The 19,982-nt window shown below is 41.0% G+C and overlaps 1 protein-coding gene across 3 annotated transcripts in view; it reads right to left on the bottom strand.

Annotated features, from left to right (window-relative positions):
- The window catches only part of med1 (mediator complex subunit 1), a 124,640-nt gene that overhangs the window by 47,682 nt on the left and 56,976 nt on the right, over positions 1-19,982 (bottom strand). For all 3 annotated transcript variants that reach the window (XM_059530665.1, XM_059530664.1, XM_059530666.1), the window contains 2 exons: positions 16,611-16,743; positions 16,480-16,508 (listed from right to left, as the gene is read on the bottom strand). In XM_059530665.1, the coding sequence (XP_059386648.1) occupies positions 16,480-16,508; positions 16,611-16,743 (162 nt within the window). The remainder of the gene's footprint in view (positions 1-16,479; positions 16,509-16,610; positions 16,744-19,982) is intronic.

Genomic DNA, 19,982 nt, shown 5'->3' with positions numbered 1-19,982 from the left:
CATTGCTGCACATGGACGGAGCACACAAGCTTGCACATAATGTAGCTTACAGAGCGCGCATACATTCAGGAATGAAAAAAAACTGAAAAGTTACAGCATATTCTCTGTTTTTGAAGTGACTACCCTCTATTCTGCCATAGTAGAGAGAGACGTTTTGGAGAGCAGTCAATTAATCATTTAATATGGACTTGGGCTAATTGTAGTGTTCCAATAAACCATGTTATAAAACGACTCTTCTAGTATTATGCAAGTATATTTCTTTTAATATAATTTCTGAACAAAATAGATTTTTCAAGCATAGTGAAATAATTTGGTTGCGGAGCAGTGTTGCTGATCAGTGGAGTGAGGAGTGCCGTGGGGAGTGGGAAAAAGTGAACCAGGAGTAATTTTTGAATGCGTGGAGCGCTGAGGGGAATGTGTTGTCGCTCCACTCCGCTCACATACTCTGGTGCGAGATGTGAATTTAAATGTCTGTGTGTGAAGACGTTGCACAGCGCAAATCCGTTAATGAATGTTCAGAGTAGGGAGCAAGGAACACTGTATAGGGATCATGTCAATGCGAAATGTTCATGTACAGAGCTCACTTCTAATGAGCTGATTATCTGAATCAGGTGTGTTAACAAAGATAGGCATGTGAAATATGCAGAGATGGGGGCGCGAGAACTTGAATTTAGAACTGTTGACCCAAAGGAAGTGTTCTTCTTAATAGCAATGCTGTTTTGATCACGGAGATTTATTAAGCAATTATAATTTTGACATATCTTTACTTAAAGGCTGAAATGTGAGGTTTACTTTAAACTTTTTCAAAGCTTTATTTGAACATTTAGCCTACATTAGATATCTCAGTCTTGAAATCTTGAAAGCCAAAAAACTGTTGTCAGTCAAGTTGTCATTTAAAATCTGGACATCATTGGTAATGTTATTGTTTTAGTGATTATGCAAAGAAAGTCATTTTATTTGTTGTTTGTTGATTTTTAAATATAAAACTTGGTTAAGTGATTTACGTATGTGCTTTTTTAACATTTCCAGCATATTATAACAATACCGTGATCATACTGATAACCTTGATAATTTTGGTCACTATAATCGTGAAATTTTCATACCATTACATCCCTACATCCCGGTAGGCCTTGTTTCCATATTCACACTAAATGTTAAACTATTATTTATAATATAAACTACTAGGCTTGTACTTTACACGCATTCACATATAGACAAAAAAGATCCTCTTTACATGAGCAAAAACGTCCTTGGAATAACAGAAGATTGGATCGGTATACTAAGGTCTATTTAAATTGACCAGTGCAAACTTTTATAAGTTTGGTTGACTATTTTATTCTGATAATAAACAGACTGTGATGTAAGTTTGAATTGCTAGTATATGTGGGGGTGTGCGTGTGAGGCGCCAGCGCTATCGAACAGCTGAAAATAAAGCAAACAAACAGTGCCGCAACACTTTTTTTTTTAAATACCGTATTTTCTGGACTATAAGACACATTTTTTTCATAGTTTGGCTGGTCCTGCGACTTATAGTCAGGTGCGACTTATCAAAATTATTTGGACATGAACCAAGAGAAATGAACTAAGAGACATGAACCAAGAGAAAACATTACCGTCTACAGCCGCGAGAGGACACTCTACATTTACATTACATTTACATTTAATCATTAAGCAGACGCTTTTATCAAAAGCGACTTACAAATGAGAACAATAGAAGCAGTCAGGTCAACAAGAGAACAACAACAGTATACAAGTGCCATGACAAGTCTCAGTTAGTCTAATATAGAACGCATAGCCAGGTTTTTTTTTTTTTTTTTTATATAAATGAAAAGACAAGAAAAGGAAAAGTGCTAGTATTAGTTGGTTAAGTGCTGTCAAAAAAGATGAGTCTTTAGATGTTTCTTGAAAATGAGTAAAGATTCAGCTGTACGAATTGAGATTGGGAGGTCATTTCACCAGCTCGGCACAGTCCAGGAAAAGGTCCGTGAGAGTGATTTTGAACTTCTTTGGGATGGCACCACAAGGCGTCGTTCACTTGCAGAGCGCAAACTTCTGGAGGGCACATAAGATTTAACCAGTGATTTTAGGTATGTTGGTGCCATGTAGGTGGTCGTCTTGTAGGCTAGCATCAGTACCTTGAATTTGATGCGAGCGGCTACTGGTAGCCAGTGTAACCTGATGAGGAGAGGAGTAACGTGAGCTTTTTTGGCTCATTGAAAACAACCCTCGCTGCTGCATTCTGGATCAACTTCAGAGGCTTGACAGTACATGCAGGAAGGCCAGCCAGGAGAGCATTACAATAGTCCAGTCTGGAGAGAACAAGAGCTTGGACAAGAAGTTGGGTGGCTTGCTCTGACAGGAAGGGTCTAATCTTCCTAATGTTGTATAAGGCAAACCTGCAGGACCGGGTCGTTGTGGCAATGTGGTCTGTGAAGCTTAACTGATGATCCATCACAACTCCTTGGTTTCTGGCTGTCCTCGAAGGAGTAATGGTTGATGAACCCAGCTGTATAGAGAAGTTGTGATGAAGCAATGGGTTAGCTGGAATCACCAGGAGTTCTGTCTTCGTAAGGTTAAGCTGAAGGTGATGGTCATTCATCCAGCTAGAAATGTCACTCAGACAGGCTGAAATGCGAGCAGCTTCCATCGGGTCATCTGGTTGGAATGAGAAGTAGAGTTGGGTGTCATCAGCGTAGCAGTGGTAAGAAAAGCCATGCTTCTGAATGACAGATCCTAATGACGTCATGTAGATGGAGAAGAGAAGGGGTCCAAGTACTGAGCCTTGAGGAACCCTAGTGGCAAGGTGGTGTGACTTTGAAACATCACCCCTCCAAGACACACTGAAGGATCTGTCAGAGAGGTAGGACTTAACCCACAGTAGTGCGGTTCCAGAGATGCCCATCTTTCTGAGAGTGGACAGGAGAATCTGGTGATTAACAGTGTCAAAAGCAGCAGACAGGTCCAGAAATATGAGTACTGAGGATTTTGAAGCTGCTCTTGCTAGTCACAGGGTTTCAGTAACCGAGAGCAGAGCAGTCTCAGTTGAGTGGCCACTTTTGAAGCCAGATTGGTTGCTGTCCAGGAGGTTGTTCTGTACAAGGAACATAGAAAGCTGGTTGAACACAACTTGCTCAAGTGTCTTTGCAATGAATGGAAGAAGAGATACTGGTCTGTAGTTTTCAAGAAGTGCTGGATTTAGAGATGGTTTCTTGAGCAGTGGGCTTACCCAATCCTTCTTGAATGCTGAGGGAAATGTTCCAGAGTGAAGAGAGGAGTTGATAATGTGAGTAAGCGAAGGTATGACTGAAGAAAAGATCGCTTGAAGGAGGTGAGTGGGGATCGGATCAAGTGGACAAGTAGTAGGATGATTGGACAGGAGAAGTTTGGAAACGTCCATCTCTGAGAGTGGGGAGAAGGAGGAGAAAGAGTGTGCGTCGGTCATTGTGAAGTTGTCCTCAGTCTGCGTTGTGGAGAATTGGTCACTGATGGTTCTTGTCTTATTTGTGAAGAAAACTGCAAAGTCGTCCGCTGTAAGAGTCGATGGAGGAGGTGGTGGCGGCGGCGGCAGATTAAGAAGAGAAGAGAAAGTCTTGAAGAGTGTCCGAGCATCACAACATAGAGTTTAGAGCGATGTTCACGGAGAACCTCGGACAGCCAGGGGGCAGATGGGGCGGTGTGTGCTGGTTTAGACAACAGTTGGCAAAAGTTGTCCAAGCAAGATGTTAAAGTGGAGCAAAGAGTGTCCGTAGCGCTGTTCGTGTCCAGAGCTGAAAACTGAGAGAGTGCAGGAAGCGAGGATGAAACCACAGAAGATAGGCGCGATGGAGAGTGAGCGTAGGTTCCGTCGAAAGGTGACCTGCGTTGGAGTGTGAGCCGCTTCAGGAGTAAGTGCTAGGTTAGCAGTAATGAGGAAGTGGTCTGAGGTGTGCAGTGGAGCAACTGAAGGGTACAACATAGTACAACTGAAGAGCAACAGCGCGTGTAGAGGAGGTCCAGTTGGTTGCCTGATTTGGGAGTAGCTGTAGTAGACACTTGCTTGAGATCAAATGAGGCGAGCAGAGTTTTGAAGTCAGCAGCCTGGGGTTTATCTAGGTGGATGTTGAAATCAAATGAGGCGAGCAGAGTTTTGAAGTCAGCAGCCTGGGGTTTATCTAGGTGGATGTTGAAGTCACCAAGCAGTACCATCTTCAGGAAAGTTTGATAGCAGCACATCCAACTCCTCCAAGAAGTTTCCCAATTGACCTGGGGGACCATAAATGACCACAAAGTGGATTTTAACAGGGTGGGTTACAGTAATAGCAAATGATTCAAATGAACCGTTACCTGGAGGTGATGGCTGAAGATCAAATTTCCATTATTTTGATATAAGGAGACTAGTACCTCCACCCCTCCCAGTGGTACGAGGAGTGTGGGAACAAGTGAAATTAGTGGAGAGGGCTGCAGGGGTGGCAGTGTCTTCAGGTTTGATCCAAGTCTCAGTCAGTGCCATGAGGTTGAGACCGGAATGAGTAGCAATAGATGAAATGAAGTCTGCTTTGTTAACTGCAGACTGGCAGTTCCAGAGACCAACTGGAATAGAGAGCGTAGTAGTAGTAGAGGTCAGAGGGACAGGCCGTAGGTTTGTCAGACAGGCCTTCCTGCGATGTACGTAGCGTGCTCTTCGAGTGTTAGTAGTGATAGTAGAGATCTGAAAGCACATAGTGACTATAAGTGTAAGAAATATTTGAGGAAAAGCTATACAAAAAGTAAAGAAAGGGGCAAAAAGCAATACTCAAGTGCCCTGTCGGTGTCCTTGCTCGGTGGAGTCGCGCATGTAGAGTCGATGGTCTTTACCCTCGTTGGTCTTCACACAAGGAGGGATCACACGAGGAGGATTCACACGAGGGCTGCTGCGACCGCTGCCGCGAAACCTACCACTTTTGTATTTGCCTGATTACCTGTGATTGAAGTCAGCTGGCCACGCCTCACTATTTAGCAGATCGAAACTGGGCAGTCCCGCGATAGGCAAACGCAAAACCAAGCACCACTCTCAGCACGTATTACCAGGGTAAGACACACACAATTTAAACCAAAAACTTTCCTAGCAATGAAGATAACACAGAAGTCTAATGAGAAACCAAGACAAAACACTCACAAGCTGCTGTCCTTCTCTGTTGCTGGCTGTTTCTTCTGACAAGTGTTTTCAAAACAGCTAATTAAGTACTTCCAGTGGCTTTGGCCACGCCTCACTATTTAGCAGATCGAAACTGGGCAGTCCCGCGATAGGCAAACGCCAAACCAAGCACCACTTTCAGCACGTATTTTATGCTGCTCAGTGCTCCTGTAGCCTACACTGAAGACATAGAGCGCCCTCTCACGGCTGTAGACGGTAATGTTTTCTCTTGGTTCTTGGTTCTAAATAAATGCGACTTATAGTCCAGTGCGACTTATATATGTTTTTTTCCTCATGACATATTTTTGGACTGATGCGACTTATACTCAGGTGCGACTTATAGTCCGAAAAATACGGTACGTTATCTTAAGTCAGGTATATTTAACTTTTTTCTTATGAAAACAAACTGTTATTTTTATTTTAAGCCTATTATTTACGTAGGCTATACATTTTCTTTAAAGCATCCCGTTTTTCATCAGTTCCTTAAAGCGTCCAATTTTTTCATAAATTAAGAATTCGTACAATTAATTTGTTCCCTGAATTCAGTTAAATCATGGGTTATTTAAAGGTCCCCTTCTTCGTGATCCCATGTTTTAAACTTTAGTTAGTGTGTAATGTTGTTAGAGTATAAATAATATCTGTAAAATTCTAAAGCTCAAAGTTCAATGCCAAGCAAGATATTTTATTTAACAGAATTCGCCTACAAAAAACGACCCGTTTGGACTACATCCCTCTAGTTCCTGCAGTAATGACGTCACTAAAACAGTTTTTTGACTAACCTCCGCCCACATGAATTCACAAAAAGGGGGCGTGGTCTTGTTGCGCTCCGACGGAGAGGAGGAAGAGTTGCGTTTGTGTTTGTCTTCATGTCGTCGAAACGCTGTTATTTTCATCTCGAGTACCAATCATCTTTGTTTGGCCTTCCCAGGGACGCTGTACTTGGAGATTAATGGTTACAATTTATGTTTAACTCGGTTCCTGAAAATTATAATCCACATGTAAAACTAATCGCAGCACATTTTGCTTAGGACAGCTTGCTGAGGACAACTTCCTCAATCTCAATCAGTTTAATGCCGGATTCGCACAAAGATTATTCTTGAAAGATGGAGCAGTTCCCTCTTTGTCTGGAGAAGGCGTTGTTTATGGACCACAACCGGTAAGTGTATTTTATTAAGTTGGTGCAATTAACAGTTTCTGTAACTTATTACACAAAGGGCAACGCTGTTTAGCTTTGTTAACTAGATGTTAGAGCTGTGCAAAAAAAATCGAATGCGATTTTCATGCGCATCTCGTCAGTAAAAACGCTCCTGTGATTATAAGTACATCTCCAGCACATGCTCCTGCCCACTTGCTTCTCAAAACTAAACTTAAGCCCAATCGCATTTCCAGGAGGGCAGCCTGCGCTCAGCTGGTGTCGAATCACAACACAGGAACCACTGGCACAATCAGAACTCGTTACGTATTTCTGAAGGAGGGACTTTATAGAACAAGGAAGTCATCAGCCCGTTTTTATAACAGTGAAAACAGCGGTATACAGATAGGCGAATTGTGTGAAAAATACTGTTTTTTTACACATGAAACATGAACACGTTATATTGCACACTGTAAACACAATCAAAGCTTCAAAAAAGCATTAAAAAACGGGACCTTTCAAGAACAAAATTAGTGAAACATGAACAGTTGCCACAAATTAATAAGTCGTAGGAACGGTTTAACAAGTTGTAGGAATGAATAGCCTATCTGTCCCGCAGCCCTGCAAAGCGCACGTAATGAAACAATTATCTGGTGAAATGACTTAGTTACTACATTTCTATTGCTTTCCATGTTGAAGAACATTGTGTTGTTTCTATTTTAATGTACTTTTAAAGTTTAAATCACATTAAAAGCTTAATTTTTACATTATGAGTGAATGAATGATGATGATGCATTTATATAACGTCACCGTCACTCACAGCTGCTCGCAAGTGTTTTGCGCATGAGCTGCACGCAGTCCAACATTTAATCGGTTAACCGACCATCGATAGCGTTAATCGATTGCATCTCCTATCGACAATTATTCCATCATCGATTAATCGTTGACATCCCTAGTTGTTACCATAAAACACAAAACTGAATTCTTGAATCTGACAGCCTCAAGTAGTATAAACTAGGAAGTTATGGTGATTTTACAACATCCATAATCAGTAAGTGGTTTTAATTGGCTATTATATCAGTACTTATCACAGTGTTAAGGCTGGTGTGTGTCTAAGCATAAGTGTTTTTATGTGCAGTGTATTTGACTGGGTGACAAACTACCTTGGTTCCCTGAGATAAGGGAAGGAGTGTTGGGTATAGATGCATGGGGAAACTTCTGTTTACTCTGATACTGAAGCCTGATTTGTTAACGTTTGTGTACCTGACAGAAAGAAATTGGCAATATTGATTTTTAGCCCAAAACACTCCAGATGATTGATTAGCAGCGACCTGTGGGAGATAAGTTCCTGTTCTGACCTGGCTAGCAAAAGCCAATGGCCGAAGTAATTAATGTGACTGATTCCCATCTGCCTCAGAGGGGAAAGAGCACCGTCCATGCACTTCTAAAAGTGTGTGGGGCCAGAACCAGAACAAATGGAAGAACTGTATATTGATAAGCCCTGTCTCACTGTTCGCAGGAAGAACCGTCTCTATGGCTCCTTTTGCAAGCAAAGTTTCCATTTCGGCCTGAAGAACATGAGCACTGTAGTCCTGTATCAAATTTTGAATAATACCTCTGCAGCGAGGTGGCCTGCAAGCAAACTGGAGCAAGAAACCTTCTACGGTTTTTACAACCTGGCTTGACACATCTGGGATGGATTTCCAAGTCTGAAGCCGGATGGCCAGTGGTTTTAGTTTTCTGACTGGTATGTCACCGCATGAGGGAGGGAAACTTACTGACATAGTAGTGAGAAGAGTAAAAACGCTCTTTTGAGCATGTGGGGCCGCTATCACAGTGGTAATTTTGATGGGCGTGCACTGTAGGGAAGGTCCAGTTTGAACAGAGCTTTCATTGCCAACAAGGCAGGGGAATGGAAAGCAGATGCAAGCTTTGGGTGAAGTCTGGCCTCAGCTAGATTTAACCCTCTCCTCTCCGCATACTGATCAGAATGGCTTCTGAAGCTTAGGACCCAGGGTCACATGTGGGTGTGGTCCTTGGCACTTGGGAAATGGGTTCAGTTCTGCTGCCTGAAAGCCCAGTCTCAGATCTAGGAGGAGGCTTAATCTTTGAGGGATCGACCTTCTGGAGACTTGAAGCAGCCACCAACCTGAAATGTTTCAGCAGGAAGTGTCAAATTGACTGCAAAGACTTCTGAGCTGCCATAAACGGTTCAGCGAATCCATCCACAGCTAGGGCAAAAAGTCCCTTTGGAGAGACTGGGGAGTCGAGGAAAGTGAAGTCGAAGTTGGCCATGGCCTTGCCAATCGCCTGCACACTGGCCTTTGTAGCATGCACAGCCAGTCTCTGTGCACAGCTCTTTAAAGCCTCAGGATTCAGTCCAGATTCATCCATGCCACAAAGGAGTATGGAGGAGCATTGATGCTGTCCTTTCAGGATCCACTCGTATAAAAAGGCCCGGGGACGGGCTCTTCTGGAGCCAACCAAGTGAGGTCGAGATCCTCTACAGCCTTGGTGAGAATGCGGAACAGCTCAATGTTGACGCTGGGGTGTATTCATTCGATTCACATGACGTCACTGTAGCTTTGCGCCGCCATCTTTGCGACCGACGGTCTGAATATGCCTGCAATATGTTGTGCGGTTGGCTGCAACAACAGCCGAAAGAGGAACCCCGAATTGTTATTCTATTATATACCTAAAGAAAAGGATAGAAGGAAGAAGTGGTTAGCTGCCATTCGAAGAGATCACTGGACACCCACATCTCACTCCTTACTATGCAATGAACACTTCGTGTCAGGTAAATTAAGCCTTCAGCCCATGTGATGCGTTTGTGTTGTATTATTTGCTATTTGTATTTAGGTGATTATAAGCCGAAGCCGGTTTCATATGTTTTGTGTGCAAAGGCAAGCGTGAATTTAAAATAATGAAAACCAGGACATTTTCATCACTTTTTTAAAAACCAGCCAGGACGGGACGTTTGGTCACCCTAGATTAATGACAGCTAGCCATGTGCCGGCCCGTGGCTACCAGCTGTTAGCCACTTAGCTAGCTAACAACTCGCTTCCTAGTCAGAGCAAACTACCACCAAAATCATACATTTGAATTTTTTTTTATAATACCTACATTTCCCATGATTAAATATAAATCCTTGGTGGCCAGGTGCCGCACTTTCACGTTTTTTACCCATCCAGCCACAGCATATTGATACGCATCTGTACTCTTCAAAGCCTTCAAGCGATCCCCACTGTATGGGGAGGGGTTATGTACAAGATATATATATATCATGGAAGGCCAATTTGGGCAGTCTGGGGCAGATAATAATGGACAAAAGAAAACTGGGGGTAACAAATAAGGATCGGAGCCTAAAATAGAAATTTTCTCCAGGTATCTCTGTTTCTCTCTCTCATTCAAATGGGCAGTTTGGGCGGCCATACCGGGCGAGTCGGTTGCAAATATGGCGGCGTTCTATTTGTAGTGACGTAGGTGGCATCTTTGAATAGGTTGAGATAAGGGAAGCCATTAAAGACATGGAGTTGTCAGCGGCAACATCCTCCTCAGATCCACCAAAGGAAACCAAGCCGCTTGCATCCAACAAAAGGGCACTGATACTCATGTGCGAAGTAGGCTGGGGAGGACTGCTTCTGTGGAAGAAGGCGATACACGAGCGAAGCAGGGTGAGACTCATGCTCTCGCAATGAGGGCATTCAGTCCCAGTGACCGCAGCCTCAGCGTAGGCACTGCCCAGACAAGCAATGCCCTCACTGTGCCTGTCTGCTTCATGCAGGGGCTCCCTACACTCGTGATGTGACATTTGCAACAACATTGCAGAAATTTGCTCAGAAAATGTCCTCTTTTAATCCACCCGATGGTGCAGGAGAAGGCACTCTGCGATCTTCCGCTGCCAGGGCCTCTTCTACAGCGAGCAGAAAGCTTCTTTGCTTCGACTTCTTGCTTCAGAGTCCAGCGAGGAGATATATTTGTCACTGAAGGATACTCTGACCCAACATATACAGTAGTTGGTGTGGAAGATTTTTATTGGTCAATATGTAAACTAATCAGGCATAATCAATGTGACTCTAGCCATTTATGTATGAAGTTATTCTACTGTTAAAATCATGCTTTTGACTGAATGTAGAGGCCTGCCTGAGAATGGAATGTGCAGAGAGTGCAGGGGTATAGTATATGGTGCATCTGCACACTCTATTTGGACATTAGACAAAATATATGATCAGACCTCCTTGGTGCAGACATAACCAAAATACAGCATATAGTAAAGTTGGACACCCTATTTTGACATAAGACAAAATATATGATTAGGCCTCCTCGTTTCACTTAAAATAAATTCTACATCCTAAAAGCAAGCTGGAGAGACCGCCATAAAAGGTAAAAGAGTTGATAAACAGAACCATATGCATGAAATGTATTGAACAGGGGCACGGCTTCAGAAGCACTGTATAAAATAGAGAACCGACAAAGACTCGACAGACTGTTCTGCAGAGCTTTCTCGGTTTTATTTTCTCTTGAGAATAAAATCTTTCTTATGGAAACAAAGCCCCGAGACACACACACACACACACAGTGGTGGCCACCATAGAATAAGGTAAACATTTTTGCTTATATAATTAGTGTGTGTTGTTGACCGGTCAGTTCTGAGCGGTAAGGTCACTTAAAATCCGCTCTTCCAAATTTAGAACTAATTAAATAAAAATGGAGGGTTTTGTTTCCAGAAGAAAAACTGCATATACATATTTGGTTTACTGAAAGGTCTTTTGGAAAAGGCCTGATTTTAATCTGGATAGTGTAGGCAGAACTACATTGCATGCAATGGTCTGTGTTCATTGTGGGCTGGGCCTATAAGGGACAGCAATACACGTGAGCCAGATGTATTATAGAGGAAAAGTCCTTTGGATACCGCTCTGTATATGTAAGATATGGAGGTCTGAAACGGAAAGGCGGAAAAAGTCCTTAGGGAAGGCAGAAAATCCTGTATAGTACTGATTTTTACTTTGTTGAGGAAGTGTATCAGTGAAAGAGCGAGTAGAGCTGACAGGTCACTCAGGAGAGTGTAGAGTACTCTGTATTTATGTACGTTTTAATGTAAGTGTCTGTGTGACTGGCTGTGTTGGTGTGAGAAAATAGATCCTATATCTGGTGGAGCAAGAGGTGCTCTTCCCTCCTGGACCATCACTTGAGAGTGATAGGTTACAGCGACGGGTGTGGCTGGTGTTAAGAAAGGATAAGTGCAGGAGCCCTAAAACAATAAAGTTAACTGTATGAAGGTTGTTTTAGAGAAAAAATAAATAAAAATGTTCCAAGAACGGGACTGTGCAGAATATAAAAATAATAATAAATTAATTAAAATAAGATATGCATTTATTATTTAATAACTTGTCTTAATAGATGAATTTAAAAGATGCATGTGCTTAAAACTTTATATCTAATATGTGAAGACATCTAAAATTTGTATCTTGTTATCCTGGGACACAGTATGAAAGTTAATCCATTACAGAGTTTCAGAGATTGGTCTTGAGTTATAAAAAATAAAAAAGAATTACCTGTGTAGTGCAATGCGGAATGAGAGCAAGATTGGGTGACCAAGTTAATAGACATTTTGATTCAAAAGCCATAGGCATTTTACAATAGGAAGGGAACTAGTTGCTTAAATATTTAAATTAAATTATTTTATTTACAATAATAGGAATTATTTTATGTTGGTTAGGAAACATTAATTCAACAATATCAGTCTTTATTTTACCATATGCATGTCATGCTGTTATAAAAGGGTTTATTTTGTTTTATTGCAGTATACTTAGATAATAAAGGTAGCTGATTTCTGCATTTTGCAAAGAAGAAAAAAATGCTTGCTATTTTTCTGCAATGAAGAACTTGCTTTACTAACATAGAATAAGAGAACTGCTGTTTTCAACCAGATGATTTTGTTTTTACTAAGGAAGCACTGAAAGAAGAGGTTGTAAAGTGAAAATTAGAAAAAGAGCTGACTGCTCAGACAAAATTTGGTCAGAAGTTACATAGCTACATTTGATTAATGCAGTCTCTGAGTGTTAAAATTTCAGATGTCTTCTGGAACAGCGCCTTGACAAAAAGACGCAATGAACTGGAATCTGTCGAGAAATGGCAAAGCAGCAAACACAGCTGCAGAGAGAAGAGGAGGGAGGGGCTGATGGACACTATACCCTCCTGAAAGAGGAGAGCCATCTTCAGCATGGAGAAAGACTGAAGCAAAGCAGGAAAAGGTGAATCTTTCACTTGAGACTTTTCCTGAGGGTGAAAAGAACATTATGAAATGCAAAACTCTGTCAGAAAGCAACCAGAAGCCAGACTGAGAAGAAGCAGAGAAACAACGGAGACCGTACACCACAACATCAGGTATTTGAGTGCCATCACAGACTGACAACCCAGTACAACAACCCAGACTGACAATCTAACCAGAAGGACTTCAATCCCTTCAGTGCACAGGTGCTGCATATTCAATCAACACTATAGAGACTGCTTCAAATGTTAATTATTTTATTTCATTATTTTATTAACTATATTATTCTTGATTAGTCATTGGTCTCACAGCACTTCTGTACATTCTGTGTTTTAACTAACATTTTCAATCTGCTTTTCAATAGGTACCAGTCCAGCATTAAGTCTAAAAGAAAACATAATTTTGACAAACAGAAGTGAGTACTTGACTCACCAATCAGATAAACATGGAGCTGGATTTGGCATAGTAAGGCTGTTTCATTAACCAACTGGGGAAAAAGCACAACTGGATACTTGAAAACAATGCTGAATCTTTTTTGGGAAAAAATAAAATAAAATAAAAAAGGGCATCTTGATGAACAATAGAAAAAATATATATGGTTGAGAAAATAGAAATATTGGTCACTCCATTTTGTTTAAAGGTAACTTTCTAGGGTTAGATTTAATAAAATAATAAAAATTATTCCAAAGATCCAAAATCATGAAATCACATATGCTGTAATCACTGGGAATAACAAGATGGAAATGTTGATGGTCATGGATCCTAGATTATGCAGAGATCTCCAATCCTCTTCTCAGAGTTGCTCATGAGCAATAACAAAAAAGTATTTGAATAAACTTTAAATTAGACAAACACATGATATTTGAGAAATTATAATTGGCTCTCTCAAATGCCCAATGCCTAGGCCTAATATTCTAAACAAATCAATCTATTAGATTTTGAAGAAAGAAGGAAAGAAAGAAAAAAAGGGGTTTATACAGCGGTGTTAAACTAAACTTTATGGTGACTGATGTTGCTCAGTTGCGTGACATCTAGAAACTATGTGGAAGGATACCAGGTCTACGCTAAGTAGAGTCTAACATAAAAGGTTCATGTTATCCTACACAAAATGTGCCGTTCCACAGCTAAAATAATTAATTTCACAATCAGATGACATTTTGAGAAAAAATATGTTTTTGGCCAAAAAGGGGTGTGAAAGTGTGTGAAAAAGTATGAATGATGGTGTTGTATGGCATGAAAGAGAGTGTCTGACGAGACACTGAGGCAATTCAATCAATTTGCCAAAACAGCTGTATACAAATATGAATGTGGGCCCACAGGGCAAATTTATGCCCAGTAAAATAATGACCATGGATGAATTTGGTTAAATTTCCTGGTCAGTACCTAGGTCTTTGTTGTGGCAGAAAGAAAAAGCAAGCTTGCTCTGTCCACCCCACATCTAACTTTCTTTTCAGCATATCATGATGGAGATGATTGTGTCAAAAGGATGAAATATTATCTTTCTGACTGTTAAAATAAATAAAGTGGGTTGAGTGTTTTCCAGGTCAAAAGGCCTATGCTACTGAGAAAGATAGACCTAGGAAATTATCCAGTAATATAATTGAACTCAGTTTATAAAACAAAAAGAGACAACTGAATAAGCAAATTGTTGAGAATAAAATGTAAATGAATTTAAAAATAAGGATGCCGATAATGGAGTAAAACCAAATTCTTTGTTATATTATAAAAAATGAGTATTCACCCTTTTCTCATTGTAAGGACAGCACTGGAATTGGGAAAGCTCAAAAAGGGGCCAAGACAGCCCTCAACCCACATTATATTTCCACAGGTCACACCAAGAAGGACGACAAGCAAGATGAACAAATAAGGATGCTTTATATCACTAACAAAAAACTCTGAAGTTTTCCATTTACAGTTGACAGCAGTTCTAGTAAGGCCAAGGAATGCTTCGCTCCATCAAAGAGAACCAGTGAGGGTGCAGTTATGATGTCAAGAGAGAGCCTTGCATTAATCAGCAAAATGGTTACAGAGTGACACTTGAGTTCACATCTCTAACTTTAAAATACACCAACCAGCTTCAACAACTCCACACAGCATGAAGTGAGGGATGAAGGGCGTGCTAGTAACGACCCACCCTTGCCAACGAGGGAAAGACCATTGCAACGACTCGCAAAGTGTCTCCCCGGTGAAGATGGAATGAGAGAGTGATGGGACTGCTACTGAGATCAAAATATTGGGAGCAGATGTGAGCCAACAAATGGAAAAGAAAAAGTAGAAAGATAATGTCAAGTAATGGCAGATGAAGAATTTGAAGGTTATGAGAAGAAGGAAATGTGGATGTAGGAAGATTTGAAGGGAAAATATACAGCAATTGGATGCAACAAATATAATGAAAAGAGCAAAATGGAAAAGCTCTAGATTGTTTGGAAACTGAAGAAGAAGGAAAAGTATGTGTTATGTTTAGGGGGACAATGATGTATTTATATACCAAATAATACTGCTCCAGAAGGAGCATTTAATGAAGTAATGAACAAATTGAAAAGGCTAAGAATGGTAGATAAAGAAAATGGTGGAAAAGATCCAAAGTTAGGAGCATGGGGAGCATAATTAATAATTAAATTGGGAATGTTTTTAGGAATTGCATTATTGACAGGAGATATACTATTTTAGTGTGTACTTCCTATATTGAGGTCACTAGTCAAAGCCACAGCTGAGCAAATTAAATTCAAAGATGTCAAGATGATGGGAAACTGATTTTTGAGAGTAAGCAAAATGGCCTCTACAGTGCACAAAACATATGGACTGAAGATCAACTATGCTATTTTTGTGATGTTACATTTTTTTATGTTTATTACTCTTGGATTTTACATAACTGTAACAACCACAGGCAAGTGCTGAAGTGCTGAACATTGTTTTATCTTTAATGAGGGGTTAGGGAGACTGGATCTTTTACTCCCTCCTTGTCAAATTAGGAGAGAGATGTTTTGTCCAGTAATCCCTCAGAGTGGAATTTCATAATCTAGTCACTGGTGATAATACAATGTGACTTATTTAGTCACTAGGTAGTGTAACTAATATGACTGGATTATGGAGTAGCACTCTGGATAAAAATAATCAAATGTGAGACTTAAGTCTCAAAGGGGAGAATGTGGAAGATTTTTATTGGTCAATATGTAAACTAATCAGGCATAATCAATGTGACTCTAGCCATTTATGTATGAAGTTATTCTACTGTTAAAATCATGCTTTTGACTGTATGTAGAGGCCTGCCTGAGAATGGAATGTGCAGAGAGTGCAGGGGTATAGTATATGGTGCATCTGCACACTCTATTTGGACATTAGACAAAATATATGATCAGACCTCCTTGGTGCAGACATTACCAAAATACAGCATATAGTAAAGTTGGACACCCTATTTTGACATAAGACAAAATATATGATTAGGCCTCCTCGTTTCACTTAAAATAAATTCTACATCCTAAAAGCAGGCTGGAGAGACCGCCATAAAAGGTAAAAGAGTTGACAAACAGAACCATATACATGAAATGTATTGAACAGGGGCACGCCTTCAGAAGAACTGTATAAAATAGAGAACCGACACAGACTCGACAGACTGTTCTGCAGAGCTTTCTCGGTTTTATTTTCTCTTGAGAATAAAATCTTTATGGAAACAAAGCCCCGAGACAGTGTGATTCCTCAGATCCATGGCAGACGAAAATACACTACATTGGCTTCTCCCCTTTTGGTGAATTGAAGTGCCACATGTTTGTGTAGGTACATGGACATGAACAAAACAGGCTTCAGTATCAGAGTAAAACAAAGTTTCCCCACAAGCGTGTATATGCAATGGGAGAGACTGTTTGAAAGGGAACTAAATATCGTTAAGCATATTCCAGTTTGCAGATTTACTTTCCCTCAACTTACCTTAAATGTTGTATCAGCTCAGGACAACTCTACATGACAATGAGACAAAAATCACAAAAAGTAAGATCACAGAGCAAAGACATACCACTTTATTATGCTATCCACAATAACCACATAAGTCTTCCTCTCACCATAGGGTTTTCACCATGGTGGGCTACTTTGACATCCACAAGCTTTCCTGCTTTATCCAAATGCACCTCAACGTAGAACATATCTGAGGTGATATAGCACTCAGTACGTGAGGGGCTAAGGTGAGATCCCAACCTGCAGGCAAATTGCACCACAAGAGAAAGACCAAACCTACCATTTAGCTTATTAAATAATTAGTATGTCTTAAAGTGAAGTTAGATAAAATAAAACAGAAATAAAAAAGGCTAGTTATGTTATACATATAACACCAATTAATTATTATTTTTAATCGTGACTAATAACATTATTGTCTGTGATTAATCGCAATTAACGGCATTGTTACACACAAAACTAATAATGTATTCAAAAGTAGTGTGGTGTGCCTTTTTTCCATTTAAAAGTAGGCCTACTGCTATATAAACAAAAGTGTAATAACGTTTGGTTTGCAAACATTTTATACAAATAAGGTGCTATTTACAGCAGTGTTCCTTTCACATAGTAGCAGTTAAAATATTTATTGTTGCCTAAATATCAACATAACATTAATGTAATTAATTTAAATATAAAACAAGCTATTTATCACTGCCAGGACATTAACATTTTTATAGAAAATATTTTAAAGTTTATTATAGAAAAAAAAGTTATGCTTAGAGTCCAGAGCCTTGATCATAACATTATAACTGACCAAAATGTAGTTTCTGCCACCACATGTACCGCCGCAGCGTATGCAAACTGCATTTGCAGCTTTTGACCGCTGAGTGGCGCTTTAACCTTAAGTTATCAAAAAAGCGCAAAGCACATTTTCGCAAATAGCCATCAGCTTTGCCTCACTGATGTGTCACATTTGACAGCTGCAGTCAGGGAAAAAGAAAGAGAAACACTGTAGCCTAGTTCAAATATTTAATATTTACAGATGAAAGTTTAGTTCTTATGAAGTTATTTGTGTTTCTTAGAACGAATTCAAGCAGGATACATGTCAAGCCTATGAGCCTGTGCTTATATTTTCTCTACACCATATTTTAGATTTGACATTTATTAGGTGTGCATTGTTATTTATATGAGTTATGTGTTATTATTCAAAAGAAACCGTGGTTTACTTTGTATCGGAGCATTAAATGTGGTAGCCTATTTTAGTGCGCTAGGCTTGCGTGTTTTATAAATGATTTTCTTTATTTTAGTAAAACATGAGTGTGACGAGTGGGGCGGGGCCGAGGGACATGGGAGCGAGGCCGGTGGAGTGATTGGAGATGAACTACACCTGTTCGACCCACCGGTCTCGAGGCCCATGGAGGAGATGGAAGGATATAAAACTGGAGCAACGACAGTGAAGGACGAGAGAGGACCAGGCCTGGGCTTTTAGTTGTGTTTTGGGTTTTATTTTGCGCGCATCAGTCGTCCGTGAGGGGCTGATGCGCTGCTTTGTGTTTATTTTGATCATTAAAGTTTTCTGTTGATTGTGCGCCGGTTCCCGCCTCCTTCTTCCGGATGAATACAAAGGTTAATTCATTACAGTGGTGCCGAAGCCCGGGAGAAGGAGGGACGCGCTGCTGAAGATCCCTCGCCACTGTGGTGAATCCGCGGTGCCATCGAGCTGGCGAGGAGTGTGCCGCCATGGACGCTCGAGGCGGTGGGCTGGAGCGAGTTGCCGGGGACGGGCGAGCTCGCTACCGGCCGCCCACAATGTGGAGAGACGGCTGCCGTCCGTGAGGGAGCGGAGGAGTCGGCGCCGTTCGCCAGGTGGCCGGAGCCTGCTGCCTCCGCCGGAACGGGGAGGAGCAGGGAACGGGGGACTCCTGCCGGCTGCCCAAAACCGGAGGAGCCGTCGCCGTCCACCGGGCGGCGGAGGAGTGTCGTGCCGTCCGCCGAGGGCCGTCCAGTGCCACCGCCAGGCACCGCGGAGGAGATCGCCCAGCTGGTGGAGGGCCGAGCAGCGGTGCGTCTGGGAACCGGAATTTTTTTTTTTTTTCCTCTCTCCCCTCTCTCGTCTCTGTCGCTCCTCCTTCCATCTCCTTTTCTCTCGCCTCGTCTGTCCTACCCCCAGGTTCCCGCAGGTCCCCGTGAGCGGCCCCCCCGGAGGGAGGGGGGGGGGGGGGGAGTAGAGCGCAGTCTCGGGAGTACCCCCCCGCCTGCGAGGGGCGATGGGGGTATGTGACGAGTGGGGCGGGGCCGAGGGACATGGGAGCGAGGCCGGTGGAGTGATTGGAGATGAACTACACCTGTTCGACCCACCGGTCTCGAGGCCCATGGAGGAGATGGAAGGATATAAAACTGGAGCGACGACAGTGAAGGACGAGAGAGGACCAGGCCTGGGCTTTTAGTTGTGTTTTGGGTTTTATTTGCGCGCACCAGTCGTCCGTGAGGGGCTGGTGCGCTGTTTTTGTGTTTATTTTGTTATTAAAATGTTTTTGATTGTCCGCCGGTTCCCGCCTCCTTCTTCCGGATGAATATGAAAGGTTATATCATTACAATGAGGCACTATATAATTTCGCTCCCATTATTTAGGCCTAATTAAAACAAGAAACGAATAAATTAAACCTGCACGATTTAGCTAAATCATTGAAATCTAAAGAATATGGATTAATAAAACTTCCTCATGTTTAAAGAAGTTCTCTCATTATAATCAACAAAATGCACACAATGTAAAAAAAGAGCTTCATTAATTGACAACTCAAAGGGAGCCTTCTTTACTTGCTTTCATATAATTTAAGTAAAATAAATAGATTGCAGCCACATTTAAATGCAAGTGTGTAAGCGTTTATTCTTATTTGTCTACATATTTTATCTTCATTACAAATCTTGTGTGGTTTTATTTTGGATAATTGCATGTGCATATCCAAAATGTGAAATATTATTAATATTCAAGTGTTTGTGCAAAAATTATTAATGCACATGCAGGACCTTGATCATTTGAATTTTTTTGCTGATAATGAAATATCTTAAAATACATTGTAAAGGCATAATTAAAAAATGCAGAGTGTTAGCAGTTCAAGAATCAAGAATAATAACAGAGTTAATAAGAATTACTAACTCTATATTATGTCTTATTCCTCTTATTGCGAAGCAAACAGTAAAACAAAAAAACTTGAACAGTCTTGCAGCACGGGGCGTGGTCGCATTTGATATAATGACGGGAGACGTGAAAAACGGACATTGCGTTGTTTTCAAATGGATTACTTTATCACAGAATATTTGTTTTCGGTAGCACATATTTAGTTTAAAAGTAGACATGTCAAGCTTTCTATAGATATATTTCTCATGTCTCATCGTTGAGTATTCACTGAGTTACAGTTCATTTTAATGACACATTTCTAAATGAAGATCACCGAGGACCAAGGCTGCAGACAGCACACCTTGTTTATTTTAGAAATTCACAA

The sequence above is a fragment of the Carassius carassius genome, chromosome 39 (assembly GCF_963082965.1).
Source record: "Carassius carassius chromosome 39, fCarCar2.1, whole genome shotgun sequence".
Taxonomy (NCBI): Eukaryota; Metazoa; Chordata; class Actinopteri; order Cypriniformes; family Cyprinidae; genus Carassius; species Carassius carassius.
Note: the sequence above shows the minus strand (reverse complement) of the source record. Positions and strands in the feature narration are given on the sequence as shown.